Source organism: Carassius gibelio, chromosome B12, assembly GCF_023724105.1.
Source record: "Carassius gibelio isolate Cgi1373 ecotype wild population from Czech Republic chromosome B12, carGib1.2-hapl.c, whole genome shotgun sequence".
NCBI classification, from domain to species: domain Eukaryota; kingdom Metazoa; phylum Chordata; class Actinopteri; order Cypriniformes; family Cyprinidae; genus Carassius; species Carassius gibelio.
In genome coordinates, this window is record NC_068407.1 from 7426900 (window position 1) to 7439469 (window position 12570).

Below are 12570 nucleotides of genomic sequence, written 5' to 3' on the forward strand. Positions count from 1 at the left end.
AACTCATATGAAGGGCTGAAATGTTGCTGGGAGTTTCATTTTATGTGGAAATGAAATAGTAATGGACAAAATGACCATGTTTTTGATTAAAGATGAGAAAATGGTCTTTCCCCTTGAGACGCTGGTCATTTAAAAGTCAATGTCTGGCCAGCACAGAGAGCTTTTGTGCTTTCCTTCACAATGCTATCACCAAAAGTCCTCACCAGACTGGCTGACCAAAGAAGCGAGGGGGGTTACAGCCTACCTGTGGAGCTATAAAGCAGCTCTTGTGCCGACTTCAATGAACTCTGCTTTTAGGATTTATCATCATTTGCATGCAGAAGATCTGCACAGGAACTATGCAAACCTTCTGCTAGAGACCTGAGCCAACGCTTCTTCTAGATTCTGCATTGGGATGGTAAGAACATTAATTGTAACTCAAATATTATGGTGCTATTGTATTGAAAATAATCACGTTGGCATTAAATATAGATAATCCAGGTCTTGAGTGTGCTTGTATCATGTATAAAATCTTGAACAGAGACATTTTAGGTAAATGTAACAGTGCACTCTTTGTTCAGAGTTATAAAATGGCAGCTGTTGGTGTAATCTTCATTCTCTTCCCCATGACATGGGCCTGTGCCCCTCAGAAAGCTGGTAAATGCATCATATTTTTAACATCTCCTCTCATAGTGGATCAAAATTCTGTGTATTTGTTGTAGGCATGCTTTAACTGGCTAGATAATCCTGACAGACCAATTTGTCATCTGTTTCAGATTATGTCATGGTGTCATGTTTTCCCAATGCCATCATTGCAAACGTGCCCGAATGTCCATATGGATGGGAGATTGGCCAGCTGTCACTGGGCGGCATGTGCTACAACGGCATTAACACTCCGGGCTTCTATCGTTTCACCATCCCAGACCTGACTCCAAAGAATTACTCCTACTGTGGCACCCTGTCCGAGGTGAGCCGTTTGATTGGTTTAATGTATCCTAACAATTATTTAATCAGAAAAAGAGTTACAATTTTATTGGCTTCTATCTTCCTCTCAGTATGTAGGAGGCAAAGACCCACGGTACATATTCTATAACTCAATAGTATCCAACGACTCCTCTCTCACTGTCCGGAACCAGCCCGTCAACTACACATTCAGCTGCACTTATAAAGCGGCTTATCTGGTCAACAATGCTGTTTTTAGCCAAAGGTAGATCCCGTTACACTGACGTCAAGTCTAGTAGGTGTAGATTTCATAGAGCCTGTGCATTCTGACCGTTGACTTGCAGCGTCTTTACTAAACCCTCTGCTTCTTCCAGAGTGGCAACAGTTTATGTCAACAACGGGAGTTTAGGTTCTTTTAAGTCTCAGTTGTCTATGAATGTGTTCACAGTGAGTACTTACGCTCTCCTTAAAAGTGTCCAGTGATGACGAATATACAAAAGAAAAAAAAATATTTCCATGTTATTTGTGCGCTATTTTTCCCCAACAATTATTGAAAATGCCTTATTAAATATATAATAAAATAATAAAAATCAATTAAAAAAATGTAGTATTGTATTTTTATTATACATGTTATTATATATTTGTAAAATAAAATTAATAATATATATATTTTAGTTTTACAAATATATTAATTATATAAAACCCTGAATTTGAGTGTGTGTTTTTTTCTTTGGGGTTTGTAGAACTCAAAGTTCCTCTATGCAAAAGATGCACCATATGTGATTGACACATCAGAGATCGGATCTGAGGTTTTCATTGGCATTGAAGCAAAAGGACTCAGTAATCGGTGAGTTGCTCAAAAAAAGTTGTGTAATTTGATCAAATGCACAGTCAGTATAAAAGACTCTTTATTTAATGTCTATAGATTCAAAGTAGTAATAACAAATTGCTGGGCAACACCTACTCCATTTTCAACAGACAAGAAACGGTGGACTTTAATTCAGAACAGGTAACGTTTTATTGTCAGTTCAGACTATTTTGATTCATGTTACTTTGATTCAATACTGCTCTAATATATTTGCTCTTGGTTGACAGCTGCTCTTTAGACAACACAGTCATCATATTTGAAAATGCGAAAGACAGTCGGTCCATGTTTAAGTTCAACTCGTTCCGCTTCCAGCGGCTAGAGAAAGTTTCCACCGTGTGGCTCCATTGTGAGGTCCAAGTATGTGATGGGGAAAAGCTATTCTGTCAGCCGGTGAGTATCTGTATCAATTTAAAGCTGTTGCACTGTAGTTTTAAATAGATTTCTGTCTCCATTGAAACTCTTCTTAACTCTATCCAAGACTCCATGTACATCAAGAAGCACTGAATTTGAGCCTGATCCTAATGGAGGGATCCTGACTATGGAGTTTCAAGTCAGAGGTATTTAAGATTTTGACTTCTGCATGATTCCAATTTGATATTCAATAACACATATTTAAAACCTCATAACTCTGTTTACAGCACAACACTCCTCTAGTTATATTCATCCTGCAGGTAAGTTAGAACTATCAGTGCAATGCAGGACACATGATTTTCATATATTTATATATTCTATATTTAAGTACACCACCATTTTACAGCATTACAGCTGATTTTATATTCATTAAAAATCCTTTTTTTTTCAAATTTGAAACGATCTTATCAAACATGACCAAGTCAAGTTCTTGATATAATGCTAAATATTTCCTGTTCTTGTTCTTCTATTTTACAGGCCCATTTCTGTGTCTGCTGGCCATATTTCTACTGAATGAATATTTAGGATACTTCAGTTGGTAATGGGGCCAGATGTAGGTCACTCAAATGCAATGAATCATGCCTTTGCACTCATACAATTACAGACAAATATTTCAAAATAGACACGCATGCATGAATACACCCACACACAGCAACCATACGTGTCTCAGGGAGTGTATTCCTTTTCAATGTTCACTTGCATTTTCTTTTTTTTTTTTTTTTACAGTTTTTTATTTGGGTATTCCTTGCATGAATATTGGTAGAATGAGAAAATAATCTCTGAAGAAGGTATTATCAATTGTTAATCTTTAGTTGAACAGAAAGAGACATATTCTTGTTTTTATCTTGTTTGCATGATATACGTATAAAATATTTTGAAATGTAAAAAAAAACAAAAAACATTTTAAATAAAATTGTTGTTTTTTGTGATAATGTCCTATAATCCAAGAGTATATATCAAATCATGGTCAAACTAGATATCGGGTACAGTAAGTGTGTGTATTTCTGTCATTTTAGCCATGTCTGGAATCCTCTGGATCGCTCTTCTGCCTCCATCATTCATTGGGGTTGCTTTGTTTTTCTCCTGTTTAGATATGACATGGCAAGACTGTCCAAAAACAGTGTGTCAGGTCTTCATAAAGCACTTCCTTTTAATTAGCATGAACACCTCAAACTGTGCTACTATATATATATATATATATATATATATATATATATATATATATATATATATATATATATATATATATATGTTGATATAAAATATAGAAATCTATAAAAAAACGTAAGTGGCTTGATACTTACATCTGTTCCTTACTTGGGACTTGCATCACAGTCCTGGCCAATGGGTGAAAAACTGAATCCAGATTTGCTTATCAACCAGAACGTTTTCTGTCTTCCCTTTCCCTAGAAAATACAGCAGAAATATGAATAGATGCACAGACATGGCATAACAGTAAACACTGTTAACTGTACATACAAGTTTGAGGCCTCCATATTAAAAATACTATATTAATATAATTTACATCATAACATTTCTTTGTTTTATATTGTTTTCAATCCTAAAACATAGATCTTATTTCCAGGTTTGTATGGGGGAAAAATAGATCATAGTTAGTGTGATCTTAGACTTTTGGAGCCCACTGTATAAAAAGTGGCATTATACAATTATTTAATAATTATTTCACATTATACCTTTATTTCTATATCGCCCCTCTCCTCCAGTTCAAAATTTCCCATCTTGAAGAGAATATCAGCAGTGCTCTGGGAGACATGGATTCTCAGTGCTGAGAAGGAAATCCATTATTATTATTATTATGTTGACTGATTAAATATAGGTGAAATAACTTATAGCTGCTAAAAATGAGGAAAGTCCTTACGAAGACTGTTGCTCTCCATCCTAGAAGCTGTGTTCACAGTATCACCAAATAAACAGTATCGGGGCATTGTACTGCCTACAACTCCAGCAACCACTGGGCCTGTATATTTAAAGGACAGAAAACGCTCTGGTTACTAATGTAACCTCGGTTCCCTGAGATAAGGGCATTGCATCAAGCATTACATAAAAACGCATATGGGGAAAACTCCTGTTTTACTCTTTACTGAAGCCTGATTTGTTCACGTTTGTGTAGCTGCACAAACCAGTGGTGCTTCAGCCCACCAGAAAGGCCGGAGCTGACCATTATATAAGTCAGCGCCATTCATCAGATCTTTGTACAGTGCTCTTTTCCATCCTCAATACCATGACTGAGGTGAGACCCGTAAGGCACCGAACCCCCAACTGCTCTCCTGGTGCCGCAGCAAAAATGGCTGCCCACTGCTCTGGGTGTGTGTTCATGGTGTGTCTGTGTGTGTTTGTTCATTAGTCACTTGGATTGGTTAAATGCAGAGCACAAATTCTGAGTATGGGATACCATACTTGGCTACACGTCACATCACACACACGTCACTCAAAAGACTTATAGCATATACTTCCATACCAGAATTGATCCCAATCCGTAAGGCCAATTTTTCATCAGGCAGATGCCTAATTTTGAACCTTTTGATGGCAGATAGGAAGTGGAGTGCAATAGTTGAGATCTCCTCAGCATGACGAGTACCGTTACTGATAGGCAGTCCACTGGCCACCATATATGCATCCCCTATAGTCTCGACCTACCACAAAAATAACATTAAGAAATAAGTCAATATGATAAACTAGAAATAAAATTGTATTGATAGAAATATATGCTCATTAAAACATTAAAACATCAAGAAGCATTCATTAAGTCCTTCTTCCATTCATGTCACATGCATCCCCTATAGTCTCCACCTACATGTTTTAATGTTAATGCATTCAGTCCAAATATTTTGACAAGCACACCAGCAGAGCTTGAATGGGCAGAGTTGCGTTTCAAAGTGAATATTGTTTTATTTACCTTGTAGACATCATATAGCTTGATGATCTCATCGAAAAGACTGTAGAGGTCATTGAGGATGGTGACCACCTCCAGAGCTGAGCTAATGGAGCACATGGCGGTGAAACCCACAATGTCAGAGAAGAAAATGGTCACCATGTCATAACTTTTGGGCTCCACTGGTTTTCCAGACATTAATTGATCAGCAATATACCTGTACAAACACACTGCCATCAGCGGACCCATAACCATGAGGTTTTATCAACACTGACATTTTAGGTTAAAATGTATATGAATGTATAAGAAACAATGTAAAAAGTCCCTAAGGGGATGTGGAGATAAAAAGAAAAATATTAGATGATTCCCCCAAGAAACTTTGCAGTACTCACAAAAACGTCAAAATATAAAGATATGAGGTGAGAGAAATAATTGTATTTCTGTGCTTTTGCAATAAAACGCAAATGGTTTGCAAACTAACACAAAGTTTCTTGGAGGATAGCAATGCTTTTTCACAACAAGGCAATTATTTGGGGCGGGTGGGATTTAATAATGTTTACATGTAAAAGTCATACAAGTTTTGTGCAAATGTTTTGCGAGCAAACACAAAAGTGTTTCCTGTGGAACACAAATTGTTTGTGAAAACATTTTTCCTCCCTTCTCAGTCTTATTAAAAAAAAACCCCCACATGTTAAGCACCTTTCATCCTCACATTATAAATAACTATATGGTGTAATAAAATATAATAACTGATATGGTTTCCCAATTAATAATGACTCCTAAAAATACATGTATAATAAAATTTGAGAACATTTTTAAAACATAAAATACATTTGTACAAGTATTTTATGTCAACTACCCAAATAGACGATCTAACCATCAAGTATGTAACTGCTTTTATGGCAATTATTTTGCTAGCTGATAATGAGTAATGAAAAGTACATTAACAAAATGTCATTGTCCCAATGATACTATCAAGGTTTGTTTACTTTGGCAGCATGCTAGATAGAAGCTTATCAGCTCTACTCTTTTCTGCTGTGAGCTGATTGGTTCTCTCTTTCACGACTTCTTCCAGATGATTGGCATAATTCTCCAGTTTGCTCACCATGTTGTCTAGGATGTTAACATGGCTAGGAAAATGATAAATCAGCACATAGTAAATCAAATTAAAATGTATATTTAGGAGGGTCATGAGCAATGGACAGACAGCTACATAAAACATGCACCTTTCAGGACATGCCTGACGTAGTTGTCTCCTGATCCTGATGAATGGGGGTCTGTGGTCTGGGTTCTCACTCCAGCAGGCTTTTAGCAAAGGGATGAGACGTTCATCACAGATGTCAGCAGACAAGGATGGTCTAAGGAGCTCGTCACTTATTGGAGTCCTTAACTGCTTGATAATCTCTAAAGAATGAAATAAAAAACACTGAAAGGCCAAACTTAATCCAACTGGATAAGGAATGGAAAATTGGGTGCAATGGTGGCAACCAGACTAATATATGTTAAGAAAAACAACACAGGCATTACCTTTTGGTTCCAGATGAACATCATGATATGGGCCCGCCTCTGTACTGTGTATCAGCTCTCCCATGATTATGGCAAAGCTAAAGACGTCTCCTTTCTGGGTCCCATTGAAAGGGTAGTAGACCTCTCTCAAAAACTCAGGAGCAGTGTAGTACATCTCTTCATAATTTGGATTCTCCATTGGGATCATTTTGTGTTTGGTACCGTGTTTGAACTCCCACAGGCCAAAGCCGGAGAGTTTGATCTGCAGCCTGCTGTCCACCAGACACGTACTGGGCCTCAGATTTCCATGAGACTTCAGGCTGCTCTTATGTATGTACTCCATGCCCTGTAGGGAACATACCAAAATAAAAAGGTCTTGCTTTTGGACCAGTCTTGTTCAAGATTTGAAGATCAAGATTTTCCTAGTGAATATGCAAACTAGAAATCTAGATAATATAATGCAATGAAGGATACTACATTAAAACAACATACTCACATTAACAATGTCATAAGCAAAGGACAATTTGAACATCCAGTCCAGATCAATTTCACTGTTCCCAAGAACATCCTGATGTTTTAAAAGCAGAATGCCAAATATACTTAGAGTCTGATGATGAGGACTTATATGTTTCCAACATAAGAAATACAGTTTCTTTTGACAAACAATGAGACCATTTTAAGATTATTTCAATCTTATTTTCAATCCAAGTTCTCATTTCTCAGATTTTCCATTTATTTATTTATTTATTTATTTTTATTGTACAATCTTTTATGGCAGCATAAATTCAATACATATTTTTTTTATGCAATATATATTTAATGCAAATGCAATAAAAATTGCACAGCTTGTTTTGTATTCAAAATAACTGAGTTAGACTAAACTTGTAGCACAGTATGTTTTTGATACACTAAACATTATACATTCACAGTTTTTTAGTATGGTGTGATGAAGAATAAATCAAGGAAAACTGTCCACAATGGTGGAATAATAGATGTGCAAGAACTGGTTCCTATAATTTTTCAAGAGATTGGAATGGTTCTTAACCTTACATTGAAGAAAACTGAATGTAGAGACAATTTTCACTCAGAAATTGCTAATAAGTTCCACAATTACAAAGAAACTGAAAGAAACATATTGAATTAAACATAACATTTAGAAGTACTGAAGTGACTGAAACTGATATCATATATAATTTAGTACTCCAGTAATATTTGTTATATTTACAACGTTAAAAAAGTTTTTTTTTACGTTTTTTTTTAGTTTTTTTTTTTTACAGTATACAGTATACACACCTTCAAGCTTCCTTTCTTGCAGTATTGCATTACGATACAGACATTTGGTGGCTCGATGCACAGACCGATGAACTGTACTAGGTTCTCGTGTTTCATTTCTTTCACCTACAGCAGGGATAAACACAAGCATTAGAGTATTAGCAAACTATTGGCCTGTGACTTCATTGAATCTCTGAAAATATTGGGAATTTTACCATGTTGAACTCTGCAATGATCGATGGCTTCTTGATATCAGTGATGATTTGGTTTTTCAAAAACTTTATCCCCACTTCGTTGCCCTGCACCATGAGCAAAGCGAGTGAGTTGAAATATCTGGGTTTAACATGTAAGACATTATTTTCTTACATGTTAATCAGAGTTTGTACCTGATAGAGTCCAATAGTAGCGTAGATGGCTTCTCTAGTACTACAGCTATTTGAGGAGAGCATGGATTGAGAGCCACTGCTTCCACATTTGCTTGGCGTTGTGCTTACAGACAGTGTTTGTGTTACCTATATAATCCACAATAATACTGCAGTTTATGTGTCAATGTTCTGGCATTAAAATACGATGCCATTTTCATAGTACATACACATAACATAATACAGTGTGTCTTCATTTGCTTGTAGATGCTTGAAAACATTTTTTTGGCCATTTTTACTCACCCTGCTAAAAAAGACCAGTTTAGAGTTAGTGAGATTAGCATGTTTGTCAAGGCTGGTTTATGCTACATTCAGATTTTACATATTTTACATTGATGGTGTTGCCATTTGGTTTGGTGTTGTTATTACTGATAGCCTGTTACTGCTAAAGCAACATAATTAGAAAGACTGATGCAAACTGATTAAGATTTTCACTGTAAAACTAAAAGTATAATAGAAACTATTTAGCATTTGTATTATTAACACATTCAGTCTGACTGTTCAAAATCACTAAACTAAAATAAAAATGTAATTATAGTAAAGATCTAAATCTTTCACTAAAAACAAAGTGAAAAGAACAAGTTCATCTTACTTTGGGCTCTCTGAGGATAGTTATTTCGTTGTAGTTGATAAGCCACCAGTTGGACTCCTCCAGACGAGACTGTAGACGGGTCTTCTGTAGAGTCAACAAAGTGATCAAAGCCACTGCTGCCACTCCTAACACAGGCAAAGCCACCAGCAGAACCAGCAGAGATATATCTGAAATCAAGTGGAAAGATGTTATGTCATTTCAAATACATAAAAAAACTGTATATGCACAAAGCAATGTCCACTTACCATTGTCTAACCATTCACAGAGCTCATTATCAAAACCACAGACCAGATTATCTAGTGGAGGTTTTCCGTTTTTCCATGCAATGTTAGAAAACTTTGATGTGGGTCTGCAGAACAGATATTTTTCATATAGTCAAGAGTTTCAGTGTTAAATATAAGTAATGTTAACATGTGCAAACTTTTGGTCTTACTTGATCATTTTCGAATGGCTGTCAAAGTCCAAAACAGAGACAAATTTTGTGACCGATTCTGTTTGTTGTAGGTCATATACTGAATAGTCAAGGTTCCTCTCTCCGTATTTATCAAAGTGAACCAGACCTGAAGCCCCTTTTATAAGAAAAAAGAAAACAAAAAGTTATTTAGGTTATTTGCAATCAATAGGTAAAGTACAAACATGTGCACGTGAGACAAAATTACCGTAAAACCTAATGTTGGTCCTGTCCCTGAGCTTCTGGAGAATCTCTCGTCCGTGCCGGATGTCTTTACCATTTTTAAAGGCTTCTTTAAGGCCCATTGCATAAAGTAGAACAGCATCATGTAAATAGGCAGCGTATGAGCTGACCTAAAGCATCAAATAGATCAAATAAAATTAGTTGAAAGCTGATCAAAATAAGGGCTACAAAAAATATGATTTTTTTCAAATAAAATATTCTCACCTCTTTTTCTGACGACAGGTTGCTGTAAAATGGTGCCCCTTTTAATCTCTCATAAACCTGTTCGAAGAAGTCATAGTAGTCATACCCTTCATAGGACTTCTGAGCCAGTACAAAGACCATGTCAAAAGCCTTCAGCATTGTTGTTTTATTTGCATCACCCATAGACTTCCACAGGGTGTCCTAATGAGGGAAAACATGAGAGTGTGGATTCTGTTTAAGGAAAACAGGAATTGTCACAACCGTAGTCTGATTCAGTTTTAAAATGCCGACAAATGTCCACTGACTCGACACATCTGAATTGCATACTTTGATATTATTTAATATTTAGCATTTATCAGCTTTTTTTAAACCTTGAATTTTTATTTTATTTATTTAAGCATTATTATACACTTTTCAGTGAAAAATTAAGAGAGATCACCTGCGTTTTCTGTGTACCATTTACTCACCACATTGCCACTGACCTCAAACTGCTGAAGCAGGAGGAAAACATACTCTCCATTCATTAGGCCTTGTTTCTCAGCTTCTATCATCAGAGACGTGGTATCTTCAGCATTAGCGAGCACAACCACCACTAGAATGAAAAGAATAACACTTACATTTTATAATCTCATAGAAACATTATTAAGACTTCAATGTTATTCATATAGTATGCAGAAGCGGTATGCTAACACATATGATATTTCAGATTCTTTATGCAATCAGATGACTGGCAAACATATCCTGCACTTTATGTAATGGGGCTTGAGAAGAATGCTTATTTATCAAGGACTTTGATATTGTAACTGTTAAAGTGCAGATTAAGTGCTCTCTTCTTATGCCAACTAACTGCTTCAAGAGGAACAGGCCATGAGGGCATAAGGGCAAGATGCATTTGTGACCTTACACGTTTTACACACTGAGGTGTAAACTCCACCCTGAAAGATAAGTACTGTACTACGATTGACTCACCTCTTGCAACTTTAGAGATGATTTGCAAGTTTCTCTTTGCCAATTCTGGGTCACTGGTATCAAACTTAATACTAGCTGTCACTGTTACTTTGGCCCTGAGCTGCTTCTCCACAGACTTCCATAGAGCATCAACACTGTCCCATGTGATTGTATCTGCACCTCCTCCGATCATAGCAACATTCTTCCATCCAAAGAATTCCAGTGTTTTAAGCAGGATTTCTCCAACCCTTTTAATTGGAGGTACAATTTTTATAAAAGTGTCATACACCAGAATGTTATCCATTTTTGGTGTAAGGCCAACAAAGCCGAACATGGGAATGTTCCATGTGGAAGCTAGGAGCCCAGTGACCTGAAGGACATAAGCAAAAACTTCATATTAAAATATTTTAAATGTGTATATATTTATATTTTTATTTATATATTTAGTTTACATATTAAAATAGTGTGCATATTTGATCATTCCAAGGGATCGGCTACTTTTAAAAGAATTTTGGCTGTTTTAAAAATATGAAATAATAATAAAAAAATTTAATTCATGAAAACAATAGAATGCAAAATTACTGTGAGTGAATGCAACGTTTCTCAGAGAAATGCAAAACCTTTATGAGTGAATGTAAAAGCATTTAAATATATCCTCTATTTTTATTCTCTCATCACATATTTATTTCCATTATGTCTTCTTATAAACTTTATTGATTTGCAATACTGATACATGTAGCTCTTTATCAATTTCACCCCAAAATTAATGTCATTATTTACTTTTTTTTTTTTTTACCTCCAAACTATGTAAGTCAATAGCTACCACCATCAGCTGTTTGATTACCAACACTCTTCAAAATATCGTCTTGAACAGCTGAAAGAAACTCATACTGGTTTGAAACAACTTAGAAGTGAATAAATAATGACAAAAATATAATTTTGGTTGAATTATCCCTTTAAGTGACATAATTACTTTACTTTCATGATTTATCGACTTAAATAAAAATAAAAAGGTTGCGTTATTGTTACGGTTAAGTTACCTTTTCAACTGGGGTTGTATTTAGACACTGGTGAAAATACTCTTTCTCACACATATATGCAAACATTATCAATGATTGAAAACACGGCTGAAACATTGTTATAAAAAGAATATGTAATTGGTGTGGTGGGGGTTTCAGTAGTCTTAACCCCCCCCATGTAATTCTAATAATACTACTACTACTACTACTAATAATAATAATTGACCTGTATTAAATGTCAAAACAAGACACTTACTTCAGCCTCCTCAGGACAAGGTGGACCAAATAGAGCTGATGCATTTTGGTTCATTACTTGATCGATGAATCCCTGAAGTGACAGTTTTGCGTTACAGTCTGTGTCCATGTACACAAAGTCAAATGTGAAATTTCCACTCAGAGCTGGATTTGCATTAATCTTGTCTATTGCAATCTGCATTGCAGACCCCAACCTTAGCAAACTGAAAGGGTAGGAAACGTTCAGAGGAGCTTGGAGACCAACCGTAAGCTTATACTGGGTTGCCTTGTTGCAAATAACAGAGTTTGTAAGAGCTAATAAAGCAACAAAAATCAGCACCCACCATCGTGTGGGCCCTGTTTTGTCAAATCCTCCTGACATTCTACCTGCATAAAACTCAGTCACATTGATCGGCTTTCAGACATACAGGGGGATTTAAATGGACTTGTACCTTCCCTGGGGAAATTAATTATAATCAAGGGCTTTCTTTGGAGAAAGAGCACTTAGCACCTATAGTGCACATTTTGCATGTTCTCAGTACCATTTTTTATGTATTTTTACCATGAAATATTAATTTTCACTACCATGACCATATTAAATTCAGGT

At 35.8% G+C, this 12570-nt stretch overlaps 2 protein-coding genes across 2 annotated transcripts; one reads left to right on the plus strand and one right to left on the minus strand.

Moving 5' to 3' along the window:
• Positions 1–569: 569 nt before the first annotated feature.
• On the plus strand, positions 570–2873 carry LOC127968742 (beta-tectorin-like). The gene is made up of 10 exons (XM_052570079.1): positions 570–636; positions 756–946; positions 1035–1186; positions 1296–1368; positions 1665–1768; positions 1847–1930; positions 2017–2179; positions 2268–2346; positions 2428–2460; positions 2678–2873. Exons 1-10 carry the CDS (start codon positions 570–572, stop codon positions 2740–2742), a joined length of 1011 nt encoding a protein of 336 aa, XP_052426039.1. The 3' UTR covers positions 2743–2873.
• Positions 2874–3503: 630 nt separating this feature from the next.
• LOC127969420 (guanylate cyclase 2G-like) lies at positions 3504–9957 on the minus strand. Its single transcript, XM_052571347.1, has 17 exons — positions 9784–9957; positions 9545–9689; positions 9319–9454; positions 9131–9234; positions 8886–9052; positions 8258–8383; positions 8087–8170; positions 7893–7997; positions 7096–7167; positions 6621–6945; positions 6320–6497; positions 6083–6223; positions 5118–5310; positions 4680–4854; positions 4080–4178; positions 3895–3986; positions 3504–3606 (listed from the first exon to the last, which is right to left on the minus strand). The coding sequence occupies exons 1-17, from the start codon at positions 9943–9945 to the stop codon at positions 3514–3516; spliced, it is 2397 nt and encodes a 798-aa protein (XP_052427307.1). The 5' UTR covers positions 9946–9957; the 3' UTR covers positions 3504–3513.
• Between the last annotated feature and the right edge of the window lie 2613 nt (positions 9958–12570).

Excerpts from the sequence above, each read along its gene's own strand:
- LOC127968742 (XM_052570079.1), top strand. The coding sequence starts at position 570 with ATGGCAGCTGTTGGTGTAATCTTCATTCTCTTCCCCATGACATGGGCC. Across the intron at positions 1,769-1,846 it reads GCAAAAGGACTCAGTAATCG|ATTCAAAGTAGTAATAACAA; the intron begins GTGAGTTGCTCA and ends TAATGTCTATAG. Across the intron at positions 2,180-2,267 it reads AAAAGCTATTCTGTCAGCCG|ACTCCATGTACATCAAGAAG; the intron begins GTGAGTATCTGT and ends ACTCTATCCAAG.
- LOC127969420 (XM_052571347.1), bottom strand. The coding sequence starts at position 9,945 with ATGGGTGATGCAAATAAAACAACAATGCTGAAGGCTTTTGACATGGTC. Across the intron at positions 7,168-7,892 it reads GCAAGAAAGGAAGCTTGAAG|GATGTTCTTGGGAACAGTGA; the intron begins GTGTGTATACTG and ends TTAAAACATCAG. Across the intron at positions 4,179-4,679 it reads ACGGATTGGGATCAATTCTG|GCCCAGTGGTTGCTGGAGTT; the intron begins GTATGGAAGTAT and ends TTAAATATACAG.